This window comes from Battus philenor, unplaced genomic scaffold, assembly GCF_028537555.1.
Source record: "Battus philenor isolate CCGP_79_NKW_IND1 unplaced genomic scaffold, ilBatPhil1.0.hap1 SCAF_2, whole genome shotgun sequence".
In the NCBI taxonomy this organism is placed as follows: domain Eukaryota; kingdom Metazoa; phylum Arthropoda; class Insecta; order Lepidoptera; family Papilionidae; genus Battus; species Battus philenor.
This window is the reverse complement of record NW_027181682.1, coordinates 6502358-6517131: the sequence shown is the minus strand read 5'-3', so window position 1 is coordinate 6517131 and position 14774 is coordinate 6502358. Positions and strand designations below refer to the sequence as shown.

General features: G+C 34.9%; 1 protein-coding gene across 2 annotated transcripts in view; it reads right to left on the bottom strand.

Annotated features, from left to right (window-relative positions):
* Nipped-A (Transcription-associated protein Nipped-A) overlaps positions 1-14774 on the bottom strand; it is a 34001-nt gene that overhangs the window by 18236 nt on the left and 991 nt on the right. For both annotated transcript variants that reach the window (XM_068765028.1, XM_068765030.1), the window contains exons 2-22: positions 13051-13356; positions 12533-12727; positions 11737-11903; positions 10940-11175; positions 10149-10353; positions 9341-9529; positions 8217-8487; positions 7549-7797; positions 5575-7383; positions 5205-5403; positions 4611-4846; positions 4256-4496; positions 3978-4179; positions 3552-3885; positions 3187-3348; positions 2690-2941; positions 2405-2604; positions 2245-2315; positions 1115-1320; positions 826-1002; positions 466-660 (exon numbers count right to left, since the gene is read on the bottom strand). In XM_068765028.1, the coding sequence (XP_068621129.1) occupies positions 466-660; positions 826-1002; positions 1115-1320; positions 2245-2315; positions 2405-2604; positions 2690-2941; positions 3187-3348; positions 3552-3885; positions 3978-4179; positions 4256-4496; positions 4611-4846; positions 5205-5403; positions 5575-7383; positions 7549-7797; positions 8217-8487; positions 9341-9529; positions 10149-10353; positions 10940-11175; positions 11737-11903; positions 12533-12727; positions 13051-13356 (6102 nt within the window). The remainder of the gene's footprint in view (positions 1-465; positions 661-825; positions 1003-1114; positions 1321-2244; positions 2316-2404; positions 2605-2689; positions 2942-3186; positions 3349-3551; positions 3886-3977; positions 4180-4255; positions 4497-4610; positions 4847-5204; positions 5404-5574; positions 7384-7548; positions 7798-8216; positions 8488-9340; positions 9530-10148; positions 10354-10939; positions 11176-11736; positions 11904-12532; positions 12728-13050; positions 13357-14774) is intronic.

Genomic DNA, 14774 nt, shown 5'->3' with positions numbered 1-14774 from the left:
ATCGGAGAGAATTATTTTTTGTTTTAAAAAACGTTTTTAGAAATAAAATCTGGTCAAATAATTAGGACTTATTTAAAAAATTAAAGATAACCAAAAACATACTTCTCCAGCTCTTTGATTTTTCGGTTTTTATGGCAATAATTTAATATTTTACAAATTTCTCAAAAATAATCTCATGGTGTAAGGGACATAAAACACTGTTACACTGGGATTGTCCATTAGTTTAATTTGGAGGAACAAGTCGTTCATCTAAATTGCTCTGTGTTTGCTCTAGCGCACATTATAACTGAAGTAAGATTTCTCATTAGTGCAATCATTTTTATAGCTACGGTCCCTATTGGACTAAAACATAGCAATAATACCTCTATTGTTCAGCGACACAACGAGGACTCTAAAGGACTTGCCTAACTGGTCTCCTTTAGAGTATAAATTGATAATTATTGATTTAGAAGGTTGTAAATATACCTGACAGGCCAGTCGCAGCAACAAATTAACAACGACGTCGACGTGCGCGCGATCAAGGGGTTTGGCCGCATCGGGCTCCAGTCGAGACGAACTCGCCTGTGGGCTGGCCCAACCCGTGTTTAGCGCTTTACGAGCTTCCGTTCCACTCTCTTCTGCCGAGACGCGTTTTATGCCACCGCTCGGCGAGGTAGCCACCTGAAGGATAGACTATTAATATATAATTAACTATATAACATTATAACGATTTATGAAGCCAATTCATAGTTATAACTTTAACATGCTTCTTTACTTTTCTTGAAATTATTAAGAGATACATCATTTGTTGTATCTCTTTTTAATGTATCATAAAGGAGTACGTACTATGGTGGTATCGTCGTGGGCGTGGTCGCGAACTCGCTGCAGCTCCCACTTGAGCGCGACTTCGGCTAGGTCGACGGCCAGGCGGCGATGCTCCAGCGACGACGTGCCCGAGAAGCCGAGCCGCTGCATGGCCGATACCATGTGCCCCACCAGCGCGTGACGAACTGGGTAATACACCTGGAATGTAATTTACAATTAACTTTTAAGTTTATTTTCTCTCTAATACATACAAATTAATAAAAACTATAAAGATTAAAAATATATTAAGATATTTTATAAGTTATGCTACCTTATAATGCCGAACAACTAGTTGCAGTATATGGAAGAGCTGCTGCATCGAGTGACCGTCTTCGACAATGATCTTCTTGGTCCAGTGAGTTAACATAGTGTTACCGTCTTCCATCCGCTGAGGCATAGCCGGCGTCAAAATTTCTAACGCCTGCCGTACGACCGCTCGAGCTTCCACAGCGTGAGCCTTCAGCAGGCTGTGGAAAACTGCAGACGAAAGAATGGATTAGTCACACAAATAAAGTACACATTGGTGACATGGAAAGTTTTTACACTGGCCAGTTTAAAAAAAATATTAAAAAATTATTTTACAATACAAAGCTAACTTTTAACAAATTATACATTTCAGTATCACTTATGAGAGTCACATGCGAAAATTGTCTAATGACGATTTTCTTTCTGATGATGAAACTCCATCTTGTGCTCGCTATTTACATTTGATTTAAGTAATCGTACTAATCTCTGGAGGGACATTTTTCAACCGCCGCTACTAAAACTAACCAAAGCAAAAAACGCCATCACATTGATTGATGCTAGGAATTGATATTGAAATTTTAGGATAGTGCCTTAAAAGCTATATTTGATATTTAGCATTTACTTTACAATTCTTCACAGTGGGTATCGCCTTTAGAAAAATTGCCCTCAAAATTAAGGAAGATAGAGGCCGTATGGGAATAAGATGATTTCCTAGTTTTAGTCGGTACATAAACACACTTGCGCTCGCGCACTCAGGGCACTTGGCTAAACCGAGTGTTTTGGAGGTAGGTAGGATTAGCCATAGGACAGGTGTCGAATTGTTGGATCATCTTCCATGGAGTCCTAACGTTGCACTATACGACTTTCAACTATTTCCAAAAATAAAAGGAAAACTTTCTGGAATCTGGTATTTTTCGAAAAATTCGAGATAAAAAGACAGCAAAGAGTGCGTTTATAATTATTCAAAATATTTTAACAGAATGCAACAATCCATAGAATGCGAAGGTAATTATTCTGAAAAAAAATAATCATTTACAAGTGGATACTTAGTTTAACTAAAAGTATTTTGTCTTTTAAAAACTATCAGTTGCACCTCTTGCTTATAGTGAATAGTTAGTTTGCTAAATTTTAAATAAAAAAAATTCTTTGCCTTACCTTGCAGAACAATCCGCTTATGGATTGCAAATTTGGCGATTATGTGACTCAGCAATAAGTGACCATGATACCTGACACAAAAGAAGATCAGGGATTGAATGTTGGCATTAAAGTTACATATATATTAACATAAGATTTTAATTTAAAAGATAACACATACCTTGTGGCAGGATCGACGTAGTTTTTTCCGAGCAGACAAGGCCAGGCGAACGTCATTAGGCGACGCAGCTTGTTGCCTTGCTTCTTGTTATTGGCGTCGTGAATGTGCGCCGATGCCTGCTCCAGCAGCAGGCAAGCGAACTGCAGCAGTGAGATGCGCACCGCGTCCGAGCACGCAAATGGATTCTCCGGGTCAATCACCTAATTATAACACCATAATATTAATATCATATCATTCGAAATAAAGTGCATAAATTACACATACATTACAAAATTGATTACTAACATTATTAATAAACACTGATACAACATTATCCGGGTTATCCTGATACGGTGCCGGTGGTCCGCCCACAATCTTTTGACCCTTCTCGAAGCTGACCGCGAAGCAAGGAATCAAAATCATCTGTAGTACTTTGGCTTTAAGATCCTGCGACATGGCGTCACTGGCGAAGTGCTCCACAAAGCGGAAAAATGCCGAGCGTTTCCATTCTACAGTGTAATTTTGCGCCACTGTATTTTCCAGAAAATCACGAAGGAACTGTAATACATGATTATTGTTAAAGAATGCAGTCATCCATTTTTAATACTAATAGATAATGTTATTTAAGGTCTTTTATTTTTTAAGACTATACTATGATATATAGTAAATAAATTTTATGTACTACCTTTAAAGCGCCAGAACGAAAATCAAACAAATTTATTGTATGAAGAAACTGAATGCTCTAGTCTTTCCATATATGTAGAAGCAAATAAACAAAGGATATTAAAACTGTAGATACAAACTTGGAAGTCTGGTATAAATCGATCACACAGTGCTCGCAGCAATTGGAACAATAGATCAATATTTGATGGATGGTGGCAAAAATAATGCAGCAAAATCTTCACTATCAACTTTGGTTCTTTCCAATGGGTACAATCAATATTCTCTACCTTCTTGTGAATTTCCTGTAAAATAGAAACAATATTCTTGTGATAACAATGTCAAATTATATTAGTGTTGGTGAAGAATTTATCATCATTTCAGCTGTAAAACGTCCACTGCACGTAATAGGCCTTAGATTCCATAGACCACAGAATTGAAAGCAGGTCTCTTCCAACGGTCCTATTGAAATGATTTATATTGCATTTAAATATAAAACAATACTTACATGATACTGATCACTGCACCAGATACGTTTCAGTAATTCAATAAGGTCGTGTTGAGTGGATAGCCACTGATCATCAAATTTGATCAGCAGCGATATGATTCTTATAGCTTGGAATTGCATCTCGGCCCTGTCCGCTTGTGGTATTGTGGCGACCGCGCCTCCGCTGTTTGCAGCCAGTAGTTGCATGAGACGGGTCTTTTTAGAAGTTTGCAGGGCCTCGCGGAAAGCAGGACCGGCTTCAGAATGCTTAACAAGAAATATTATAAACCTACTCCACTGCTGATCTTTGATATTGTTGTCACTCATTATATGGTCCAGAGTTTCTTTAGGATACCTAGATGTACAAGACAAAATATTAACAAATTGATATTCACAAAAAAATAATTATAACAAGCAACAAATTTCCTAATAGAAATTGAGAATTACCTTAAAAGAAACTTTACTAAAGGTTCTCTGAACGGAGAGCCAGCTTCAACCAGCAATGATTTTTCAGTATGTAATATCAGACGGCACAAAACGTCGATAAATCGCGGTGAGGCAGCCGGGATTTGGTGAAATATTCCAATAAGGATTATTATTTTCTGTTCATTTTCCATGTTTTTCGAAACACTCTGAAGGAAGTTGCCTCCTATAAAGATATTTTTAAAAGTAGATATGAGTGAGAAAATTACTATTTGTACTTTATCCCCATATAAACACCCTACCTCTATTAGTATGTATAGAGTAATCCAGTAGTTTCTTGAGTAATTGCAGCAATTGCTCACAAAGCTTCTCACTAAATGTTGAAGGGAATAGCTGTGTGAGATATGAAAGTCGCTTGGCTCCATTTACACTTAGGTTGCGGTGGTCACCTAATGTCAGCAGTAGAGGTCTCATTACAGGGTGAACCATTTCCATATCAATTTGGAAGCCCGATAAGAATTTTTGCATACATTCGAATCCAGTCTGCGAAAATTAATGTTACAGTTATTTATGGTAATTAAAGGTTACACATACAATGCAGCTATGTTAGTTAGTAACCAATAGCAGTATAAAATCTGATTGAAATAATATGCCCACCTGTTGAAGTTCCTGATCGTTCTTCTCCAGGGACTTGTAAAGAACTTGGAATATTTTCTCGCGACAGTGTTTCTCTTGTATGTAATGGCAGGCAGCAAGAACTCGTAAAGCACAGTCTCTCAGTGGTACAAGATTAACGCCTTTATAGCAAGGCAGTTTGCCTAACGCCGCATCTTCTGATTCACACAAGGAAAGGAGCTCGCGGAAGAATACTTTGTGCTCATTTAAGTTAAGATCTAAAAGAAACGTGTAAGTTATTGCATTACAATATTTAATAACAATTATTGTTTTGTAGGTAAATCTAAGTATAGTGACTAGAGGTAGATTTCTCTAGAACCAAGCTATAAAATGATAAGTGTCTAAAAAGTCACACGTCCATCGAGATGGCAGTAAAGTCTTCAAAGCAATTTTCCTTATACTTTGAAGGAATTGTGAACTGTGATACTAACAAAAGGTAAAGATAAAGGGAGAATACGAAAGTCGGAAATTTAGCAAATGGGAGTGCCATTTCACGTCATAAAAATCAATTTAGAATATATAAAAATGTAATTACTGTTTTTAATTAAATGAATTCATTACAAACATGTTACCCACCAATAGTAAACAGTCTTGGTTTTAAGGTTGTACAGAAAGTGGTACCATCCATTAGCCCCATCTGTGCATTAGGAGGTTGATGACGCAACAAATGTTTTTTCGGTGGAATTATGTCAGCTATTGCCTCCCTGTGCGGATCCATAACCTCAGTCACCGTTTTATTTTGTAATTCCGCTATGAGCTCTAAAGATTTCATTGCCTGTGTAAAAATTAACAAATTATGTATATTATTAAATATATATATATATATATATATATATATATATATATATATATATATATATATATATATATATATATATATATATATATATATATATATATATACATAATTAAAATAAAAGGGCTAAGTATTAAAATAATATTATACCTGTTGTCGAACTAGCAAGTGCGGACTGGTGATTTGCAGCACCAATTCCTGCAATACATCGTGAAGTGCGCGGGCCTTCGCTGCTGCCACCTCTCCTTCGGGTTCTCCCTGTCCACAGGGCCCAGAAACACAAACGCGCACTAAACGCTCTAAATTTATAGTAGCCATATCAATAGCGCCAGATGATACTTCACCTGTCAAATCCATCATCACGAACAAGACTGCTTTCAAGAATGTAAAGACATGTTTATACACCCATTCGGGAGCCATTTTTTCAAACATGAACTTTACGGCAATGCATCCACCCAGCTTGGCGTACCAAGCTCGTTCGTAGCACAACGCAGACATTCTTTCCGCCAGGTATTCCATTAATGGTAAACGACACGCTCGCTCTTTACTGCCCAAAACGGTGGCTGCGGTCTCGATCATGAGAACCAGAGCCAAATGTCCAGGTTTACAGAGTTCTTTTTCTTCGTGACCCATGACTACAGCAATCGCATCAACCAAAACTAATGCGTCCAGTCCTTCTTTTGGGCCTCCGCATCCGGCAAAGGGACCAGCTTCTTGCGCGATCGCTACTAAAGTATAATGACGCACGAGAGACACCATAGTTGGAAGGACATGCTGTCGTAATTCCTTGATAGCGGCAGCAACAAACATGCCGGTTAACGCGGTTTGGTGTGTACTTCTCACAACTGTATTACTACATTTATAACAAGGTCCGTTTTGAGTTGGAATTTTACCCTCAACAAAACTAGGATGGTTGAACAACTTCTGTAGGGTAGCTGTGTCATCTTCTAAATTCAGTGAAGCGGCCAAGTAACAACGAAGCACTTCCCAGCATTGTCGTCGGTAAAAGGGATCCGTTGTGCTCGACTTAAGAGCGGAAAATGCAGTCTCTATTACTTTATCTACTTCAAAATCTATCGGTTTTTGTTGGTCCAAGAAATAGGTTAGCACGGCAGGCGGCGGGGCATCTGTCTCTCGGTATTCTAGCTTCTGAGGTTCAATCATCATTTTTCTATTTCCGCCACCAAATTTACCAAGAACTCTAAACGCTATCCTGGCTACTTCATTATTTTGCAGAGTCCTCCAAAGCGCCTGCATGAGGTCAGCTCTAACTGGTTGTATATGTTCATACAAAAAGTCCGGTTGTAAATTATCCACGCAAAGTTCGAGGGTGCGTAAACCTTGTGATATCAAAGTGTGAGAGCCATTTAAAGCTGATACCAAAGGATCCATGAGCATTGGTAAATAAGGCAATAAACTGCTTAATCTGACAGGTACAGTCAAACACAGCTCCACAAACAGATCTTTCATGTGCTGCTTGTGAAGGCCACTCTGCAGACGATTGAGACCTTCCAAAAGATTTGGCAGTAAAGGCAAAAATTCCTGGTACAGTAAATCATGGCTTCCGCCTCCAATGGAGCGGAAAAGTGCTCGCAATAACAAGAAGTAGTTGTACGGCTCCTTGGCTGTCATGGCGTAGTCCATCGCCTTGTTTACAATGCTATGCAAATGCGGCCGAAGCATTTGTTCGTTTTCCGTTGGAAACAAGCTAACGGAACCAAACACAAGCTTGAACAGCCGAAGATATAAATTAGAACGTTCTATGTTTGTCCCCATCTCTTCCATTCTCTTTAATAAATATTCAACCAGGACCGTTGCAAAAATAGGAGAAGTTGCAGGATTTGAGAGGAAAGTATTAGCAATTATTTGTAATGTCATGTTCCTATTTATTCTTTCCACCATGTGAGATATAGTAGCAGTGAAGATCTCTTGAAACGTTTGAGGATTCATCATGGAAAACTGAAAATTAAACATATTAGTTATTTTAAAACTAAAAACAAACCACGTTAACACATGTTTGGAAACACATTTTTTTATTATTATTCTATTTCCTGTCTTTTAATTCTGAATGTTATGTTCTTTATTAATCTCTGACTTTAAAATTATAAAAAAATTAAAACTTACAACTCCACTGAAATGTTCGAGGACCTCTTTCTCCTCTTTGGAACGCACATGGGGCTGCACAGGGGGCATGGCTGGAGCGCGTGGTGCTGCCAGCGTGTAGATGTCCAAGGACTGCAGGCCCCAGCGCACCAGACGGATGAAAACCAGTGTCTCACGAGCGCTGAACTGCTTCTGGCCCACCGCGCCTGCAGTCGCACCGCCCGCCGCGCCCAACGTACTCGTAGAAGTGCCCTCACTTGTTGTCGCCTGCTACGTGAATTTATAAATAATTAAACACCTGCGTATACATATTGGGGAATGAACTGACATCAAATTTTTAATAGTCTGCTATTTTCAAGTATCGCTTGTGGATCCACAGGCTTTAAATAATAATAAATGTTTCATTGATCTCTTTCATTGCAATTGATCCTATGCTTTCCGATAAAGAAATCGAGATCGAGAAATCAAGATTTCTATCAATGTAATATCCCAAAACCTAAAGTTATATTTAAAACCTGTTACCTTGGTCTTTAAAATATTATTAGAAGGTATGGATAACATCACAGACAACAATAATCAAAATTGGTTAAAAAATCAATCATTACAACACAGTAAAAACAGAATAGCATATTATTTGAAGATTTAAATATTTTTTGAGGTTACTACAGGAAATATGGTATATAACTTACTTTACAAGAAGCGCATCCCCAGGTAATAGTTTTGACACCGCACACAAGCGTTTTGACTAGAGTGCGATAATCTCCAACATTAAGGTTGCTTAAGTGGGAACTGGGAAAACCTATTTTCGATTTCTCTTCACTCTTGTTAACGCTATCAATGAAATCTGGCGATGGCTTATCTTCCTCCAATTTCACTTCCACTGTGGAGGTAGAAGGCGCGGGAGTAGTGGGTGTAGACGGCGTTGTTCCGTTCATAACAACTGTCGTAGTTGTTTGTTTGCTGCAAGCGATCACCTTATGTTATAGTTTTCTTCATTCATTAACTAATTATTTTTAAAACATACGAAATTTAACATACACATTTTCCCACTTTATAAATTCATATATACTCGATTACTCCGATAAAATATCGCATAATTGTATTAAAAAGTAAAAAATGTAATTCATGCACAAAGGGTAAATTATATAAGATTGTGTCCTGGGAATCGAACCCGCGACCCACGTTCGAAAGTCCCAGTGTTCTACAGCTGGGCTGCACTGCTTCACAATGGTTAAAAACAATAAAATTAAAAATATATTGTCACATAAACAAAAACAGAACGTCAAATGTTTATTAAAATTCGAGAATGGCTCGACAATATCGGCTTATTTATTTTTGTACGTTCGTAAAAGAAGGTTCATATGAAAAGGAAAAATTAAAGTTAGAAAAGAAAAAGTGAAGAAAACAGTTAAAAATAAATTTTAGGGTGTAATCCAACAAAATATATTATGTACCATAAAGCATTACAATGAAAATATAATCGCATAATTACTATCTTGCAATGTAAGTTAATATAAAACTTGAACTTTTCGAAAGTAATGTTAAAAATTTTGATATGTGTTATTAATTTTCTTTTTATTACATTCACTTTTGTTTATTTTCGACAACCCAAAACTTTTTACAGAATAAAGTCTGTGGGGGCCAGTAAAAAATAAAATCATATTAATTATGCTGAGTGTAGTAGTGACCGAGTCCCTACTAGGTGGACAAACTACATAATGAATATAGCGAGAAGTGCCTGGACGCGGGCAGTGCAAGACGTATATGTGTATACGTATAGGCTAACATGATGACAATGATAGAAGCATATTACCATTTAGCCATGAGTGCGGGGAGCTGCAGTTTGGAAATAGTTTTGAATTTGAGCACAAAGACTTCGAGAATGCGCATAAGTAGCTGGCGGCCCTGGGGCTGCGTGCCAGCATTCGCACCCTCGCCTTCCGACCGCTGGCGAATGCAGTCCACCAGGTTTAACAGCAACTTACAAGACATCGTCTGGATACTGCAATTAATGCCGAACAAACCCATACTTAATTTTCCATAAAAATTATAACAATGTTAGATGTCATAAACAGAATTTGGATCATTAGTTGCATAGTTAACTAAAGTCACGATCTGGAAACCCAGAAACTGTGGAGGCAGCTTCTGATTTAAAATTACATCAATTAACAAGAGGATTTTATTTTGGATTCTTCAAGCAGGTGGAATTTGCCTTTTTACTAACACAATTAGATATTAATAAATGTCTTAAAAATTATCTTTTTTGCAAAATTATTTTCTAAAGTCCATAATGTGAAAACTCTTTAAAGTTATTTTTATACCTAAATATGTATTTGAATATTTAAAATCAAGTTATTTTATATTTACATTACGCAAAATATTTACTAAATGTACATATAATACAATTTAATTGATATTATCACAAATCTTGTTCTAAAAATATTTTATATCTATTATTTTTTATAATTTTATACAATTAATCGAAATTTTAGAAACGAGAATATTAAAATAAAGTCTAAATGTTACAGTAATCAAACAAAATTTTTTTCACACAAAATGATTATTTTGTTAAAATAGATATACAAACTAAAAAATAATGAAAATTGATAATTTCACTGTACCTTGTAGGTAGCGATTCGTCGTGCACATTCTTGGAAAACAAATGAGCAGCTATAGCAAGATCAGTTAAAGGCAAAAGCTGTCTCACATGGTGCACTAAATCTGCTAGAGTCGAATATGCTAGTGGCCTAAGTGACTCGTGCACCGTCCAGCCGCCGCCAAGTAGTACATCCTCATCAAACAAGCGTTCCATATATGGGACAAATTCTGAAATAAAGGTTGACATTTTATTTATGTACTGTTGTGCATCAACAACACAACATCAAAGTGCATATTTTATACAAATATGTCATTACAAAAATATCCTTAACTGTTATAACTCCTTAATGGTTATTACATGTTTTTTTTAAATATTAATATGTTACAAAATCCCCTTCCTTTACAAATCTTCAAACCAGATCTCAAATATATGAGGAAAAATATCTATCAATGTCCAATGAATCAATATTTTAAACTATTTCATTATCAATCAACTTTCGTAAATGGTTACTTATAAACAGTCAATTCAGTCATCAATGTTGCAATACAATAAATTTCGGATGCATCCAATTCAAAAACAATACATTGTATTTCGGAATTTCGTGACGACTGTAACTTAAAATAGATGATGAAAACTATATCCACACTCAAACACCTTCGTCATGTCCAACCCTGTATCAGTTACAGGCTCGATCATTGAAGATACTTAATGCAGGCCACTTCCTAATCATATTACAATTCCGGGGTAAGTCTATGTCCATCGGATCTTAAAACTGAACTGATGAATGATGTTGAATCATCAATAAATACTTACTGAGTCTCAAATCTGTAGCGAGAATATGGCGTGTAGCAATCACGAGCTCCTTTCTCAAATGTGCTACTTCCGGAGGACATAATGTTAGTAGTCCAATAATTCCCTTGACCATTAAATTAGCGTGATTTGCAATTGTTTCTTGATATATTCTAATAATATAAGCCAAAAACGCTAGTGTTTTTATTTGTGCACCCATGAAATCCACAAATACTTCCTTATTAAAAGATGAAGATTGCCTATAAAAAGAAAATATATTAAATAGTAATGAATATTTTTAAACTATTATTGCAATGTTTATTTACTTTTGAGTTGTCTTAGTAAGTCTATATTTAAAAAAAAGCATAACTAGTTTTTCAAATATCATGGTGCAGAACTGAATTACATTAAAAACAACCAATACTTAGCTTAACCTTCTTAGTGACACAATTCATTAAATTTTCAAAATTGACTTTCAGATATGGTGACCTCTGATTGTTAAATATTGATCTGTGTAGACTTAATACCACCACTGACAACTTTTTTCTGAGATATAATCTTAAATCTAAAATTTATGCTAATGAACAACTTTGCCAATAACGATTATGAAAGGGCAACATCACAGAAATATTAGTTCTTTTAAATATGTACCTATAATGGAATGATTTGTCGAACGATTTAGTTGACATTATATTTAAAAAATATATTCGCTAATTAACTAAACTACATTCCATAACTTACTCCTTTCATCAAATATAAGTATTATTTTATAAAATTTTATCCTTAAAAACTCTAGGAATAAACATTTAATAAAAAAATACCTGTGTGTGGCTGCTGGTTGCAGCGTAATAGTTTCCATAATTAGTGGAATAAAGTTACTAACTTCTTGATGTACATTCTGTTTATAAAGCTGATACATGAGCACAACTATAATTGGCAGTTCTTGAATAACTTTTAATGATAAAACCGATCTCGGAATAAGATTATACTGGAACACACATATAAAGAAATATTAAGTATAGATTTAATTCACTACAGTTTTATATTTTAAAAATTTAATATAGGGGTGTATCGTGCTGTAGTAGCGCTGCTGCGATTTCTCTAGTCGATTGGTACTCCTCGCTAGGTGGAGGCCGAGCGAGTGTTGACGGTGGACAGGTGGAACAAAGCGGCCTTGATTTTTACTTCCCGCCGTCTTACCGCGCACATACCTAAGGCGCGGTAAGCAGTTCCCGTAGAACTATCATCATTATTATTACAACCATAAGACTTCCAATGCTGAAAGTAGTCTTCCCCCATAGATTTCCAATAGGACTGGTTGGAATCCAAGTGCATTCAGCGTCTTCCGTCGAATTTAAGAAGCATTGTAAAAAATATAGTGAAAATTAACAACTGTATATAATACATTGATACAAAACTTAGAAAAGTATCTAGAATTTTTAAAGATTGACTAATTATGAACAGCAGCAGCCCTTCTGCATATTATTTTCAATGTTATGAAAAAGATTATTAATATCTCAGTTCACCAATCGTAGATGAGGATACTAACTTTCACTGTCAATTGTTTATGTGTTGTGAGCTTATAATATTTGAAAAAGAAATGGAAAATATTCTTACAGTAACAACACTGCCATCCATCAATTTCTTTTCCGTGTGAATTGGTGTTGTAGTATAAGTCTCTTGCAAAAGTTGTTCTATGTTGACCTCAGACAAATCTTTAACTCTTATTGTTGGTTTTGGTTCAAAAATTTTAGGCAAATGATTTGGCAGATCTGAGTATATTCCTTTGACCCATTGCAAAAATTTATGTATCTGAAAAATATTAAATTAATATGTTGTAAGTAATACACATTTCTGCAAGATATATTCAACAGTTATCAAAAAAATAATGTAAATTTGTTGAGTGTATCATAATGCATATTTAAAAACAAACCCATATGTAGTAAGCTTATGTCATCAATATTTATTAATAGCTTGTAAATATTAATTTAAATGCAATTATCATTAATATTTTTATTTTTTGATACATTAATGCTTTTATGAGTGCATTGTGAATTAGTGAACAAAAATGTTCAAAAGCTAAGCTTATGTTTAATAATATTTTGTTATTTACTTAAAAGAAATATGCAACTCACATCTACTTCAGTACTATAAGGAGGCCTGTACTGTTTATGTAATTCCATGAAGATCTTTAAACAGACCAAAACATTCTCTTCATTTTCTATCTCCATTAGTTTCAACATTAAAATTAATATACTTTTTACATATGGCCTTAAAGTCTCACTGATAGGCAGGCGATGTATCATTTCAAGTATAAGTTTTCTAACTTGTTGTATATTGTACTCAGCAATAAAATGTGGTTCTCCCTCTTGTAATATTTTCAAGAAAATTTTTAATGAATGGTCTAAAAACTGTGGATACTGTACTGAACTTAATATTACCTGAAAAATTATGTCAATTATAAAAATAACATTTGTTAGTCTTTCACAATTGTATATAAGGAATAAAAGTACACAGATGAAAATTCAGATATTCCATGTATATTGTGAACCCCTTTTTTTGGAAAATATACACAAACAAAACTATGATGTATGGCATTTATGTCATGCTTGCAGATGGATAGGCAAAGTCTGGCTGGCAATCAGGCACTAACATATATTGGGGCTGGTTTCCTTAATAACTGTTAAACACCCATTACTTAACATCTGTTAACATAAACAATAGCATTTTACCTACACATTAGATTTATATCATTTCTTTAAGAAAAGTGCACACATAACACAAAATACTTAAAACTGATTTAGTTTAAAACTGTTTTATTTTATTTAGGATTATATTAGGTCAGCACAAGTCTTAACATTAAAAATGAATGAATGTATGAAAATATCTTTGAATTACAAGTTTAAATTCAAGTGAGTTAAGTTTTGTTCAAGCTATTTTTTTTTTTGATAGAAAGATCAAATATAATAAAGAAATTGTATTGAATTTCTTCATTTATTCATTTTATTTTTTTTTTCTTTAAAAAATATACTCATTAGTGATTGTACATTGAAACAACCTGAACTATTTTGATGAGATTGATAACAGGAGATGAACAATAGATCCTATACAACAACAATGTGCAAGAAGAGCCTGGTGAAAGTTGGTCAGGTTTCACAGGAACCCGGAAGCTGACAATAAAGTAATGTTGTGTATACATATATGGTGGGATTGGTAAGCCATTATTTAAAATGAGCTTTTACTATTGCATAGAACCATTGATTCAGATCTTTGCTGCTTATTAACTAATAAGTTTAACACAAGAAGTTGGGAGAAAATAGGCAAAACAAAATTAAACAATGGAAGAGATACGGTTTTCTATCATGATAATGCAAGACCACACCAACTTCTTTACCCTCTTAGCAAAAATAAAGAGACTTTGGCTAGAAGGTGACAATGCATCCGCCATATAGCCTTTACTGCACACGGCCCTACAGATTTCCACCTGTTTCAGTATCTTTAGAATTCTTTAGGCAGTGTCAGCTTAACATCAAAACAAGACTGCCAAAAAACTAAAGGCTGTTTTTTCATCAGAAATCTTATAATTTCTATAGCAATGACAACATTGACAAGATGGCAAAAGTCATCAAAAAATGGCACCTATATACCATAGTTAAATGTGTATTTATTTTTTTATTTAAATACGTAACTTATTTGCAAACAAAATGTGCAGGAACATTTTCTATTACCTACTATTCCAAATAAAATTAAAACTGCTATTCTAAATTATTGTTTTAGGTGTTACAGGTATTTTAGTTTTAATCAGAGTATGTCTAGTTAATTTCCTCTTGGTTTACCAAAAAACTAACTAAAACACCAC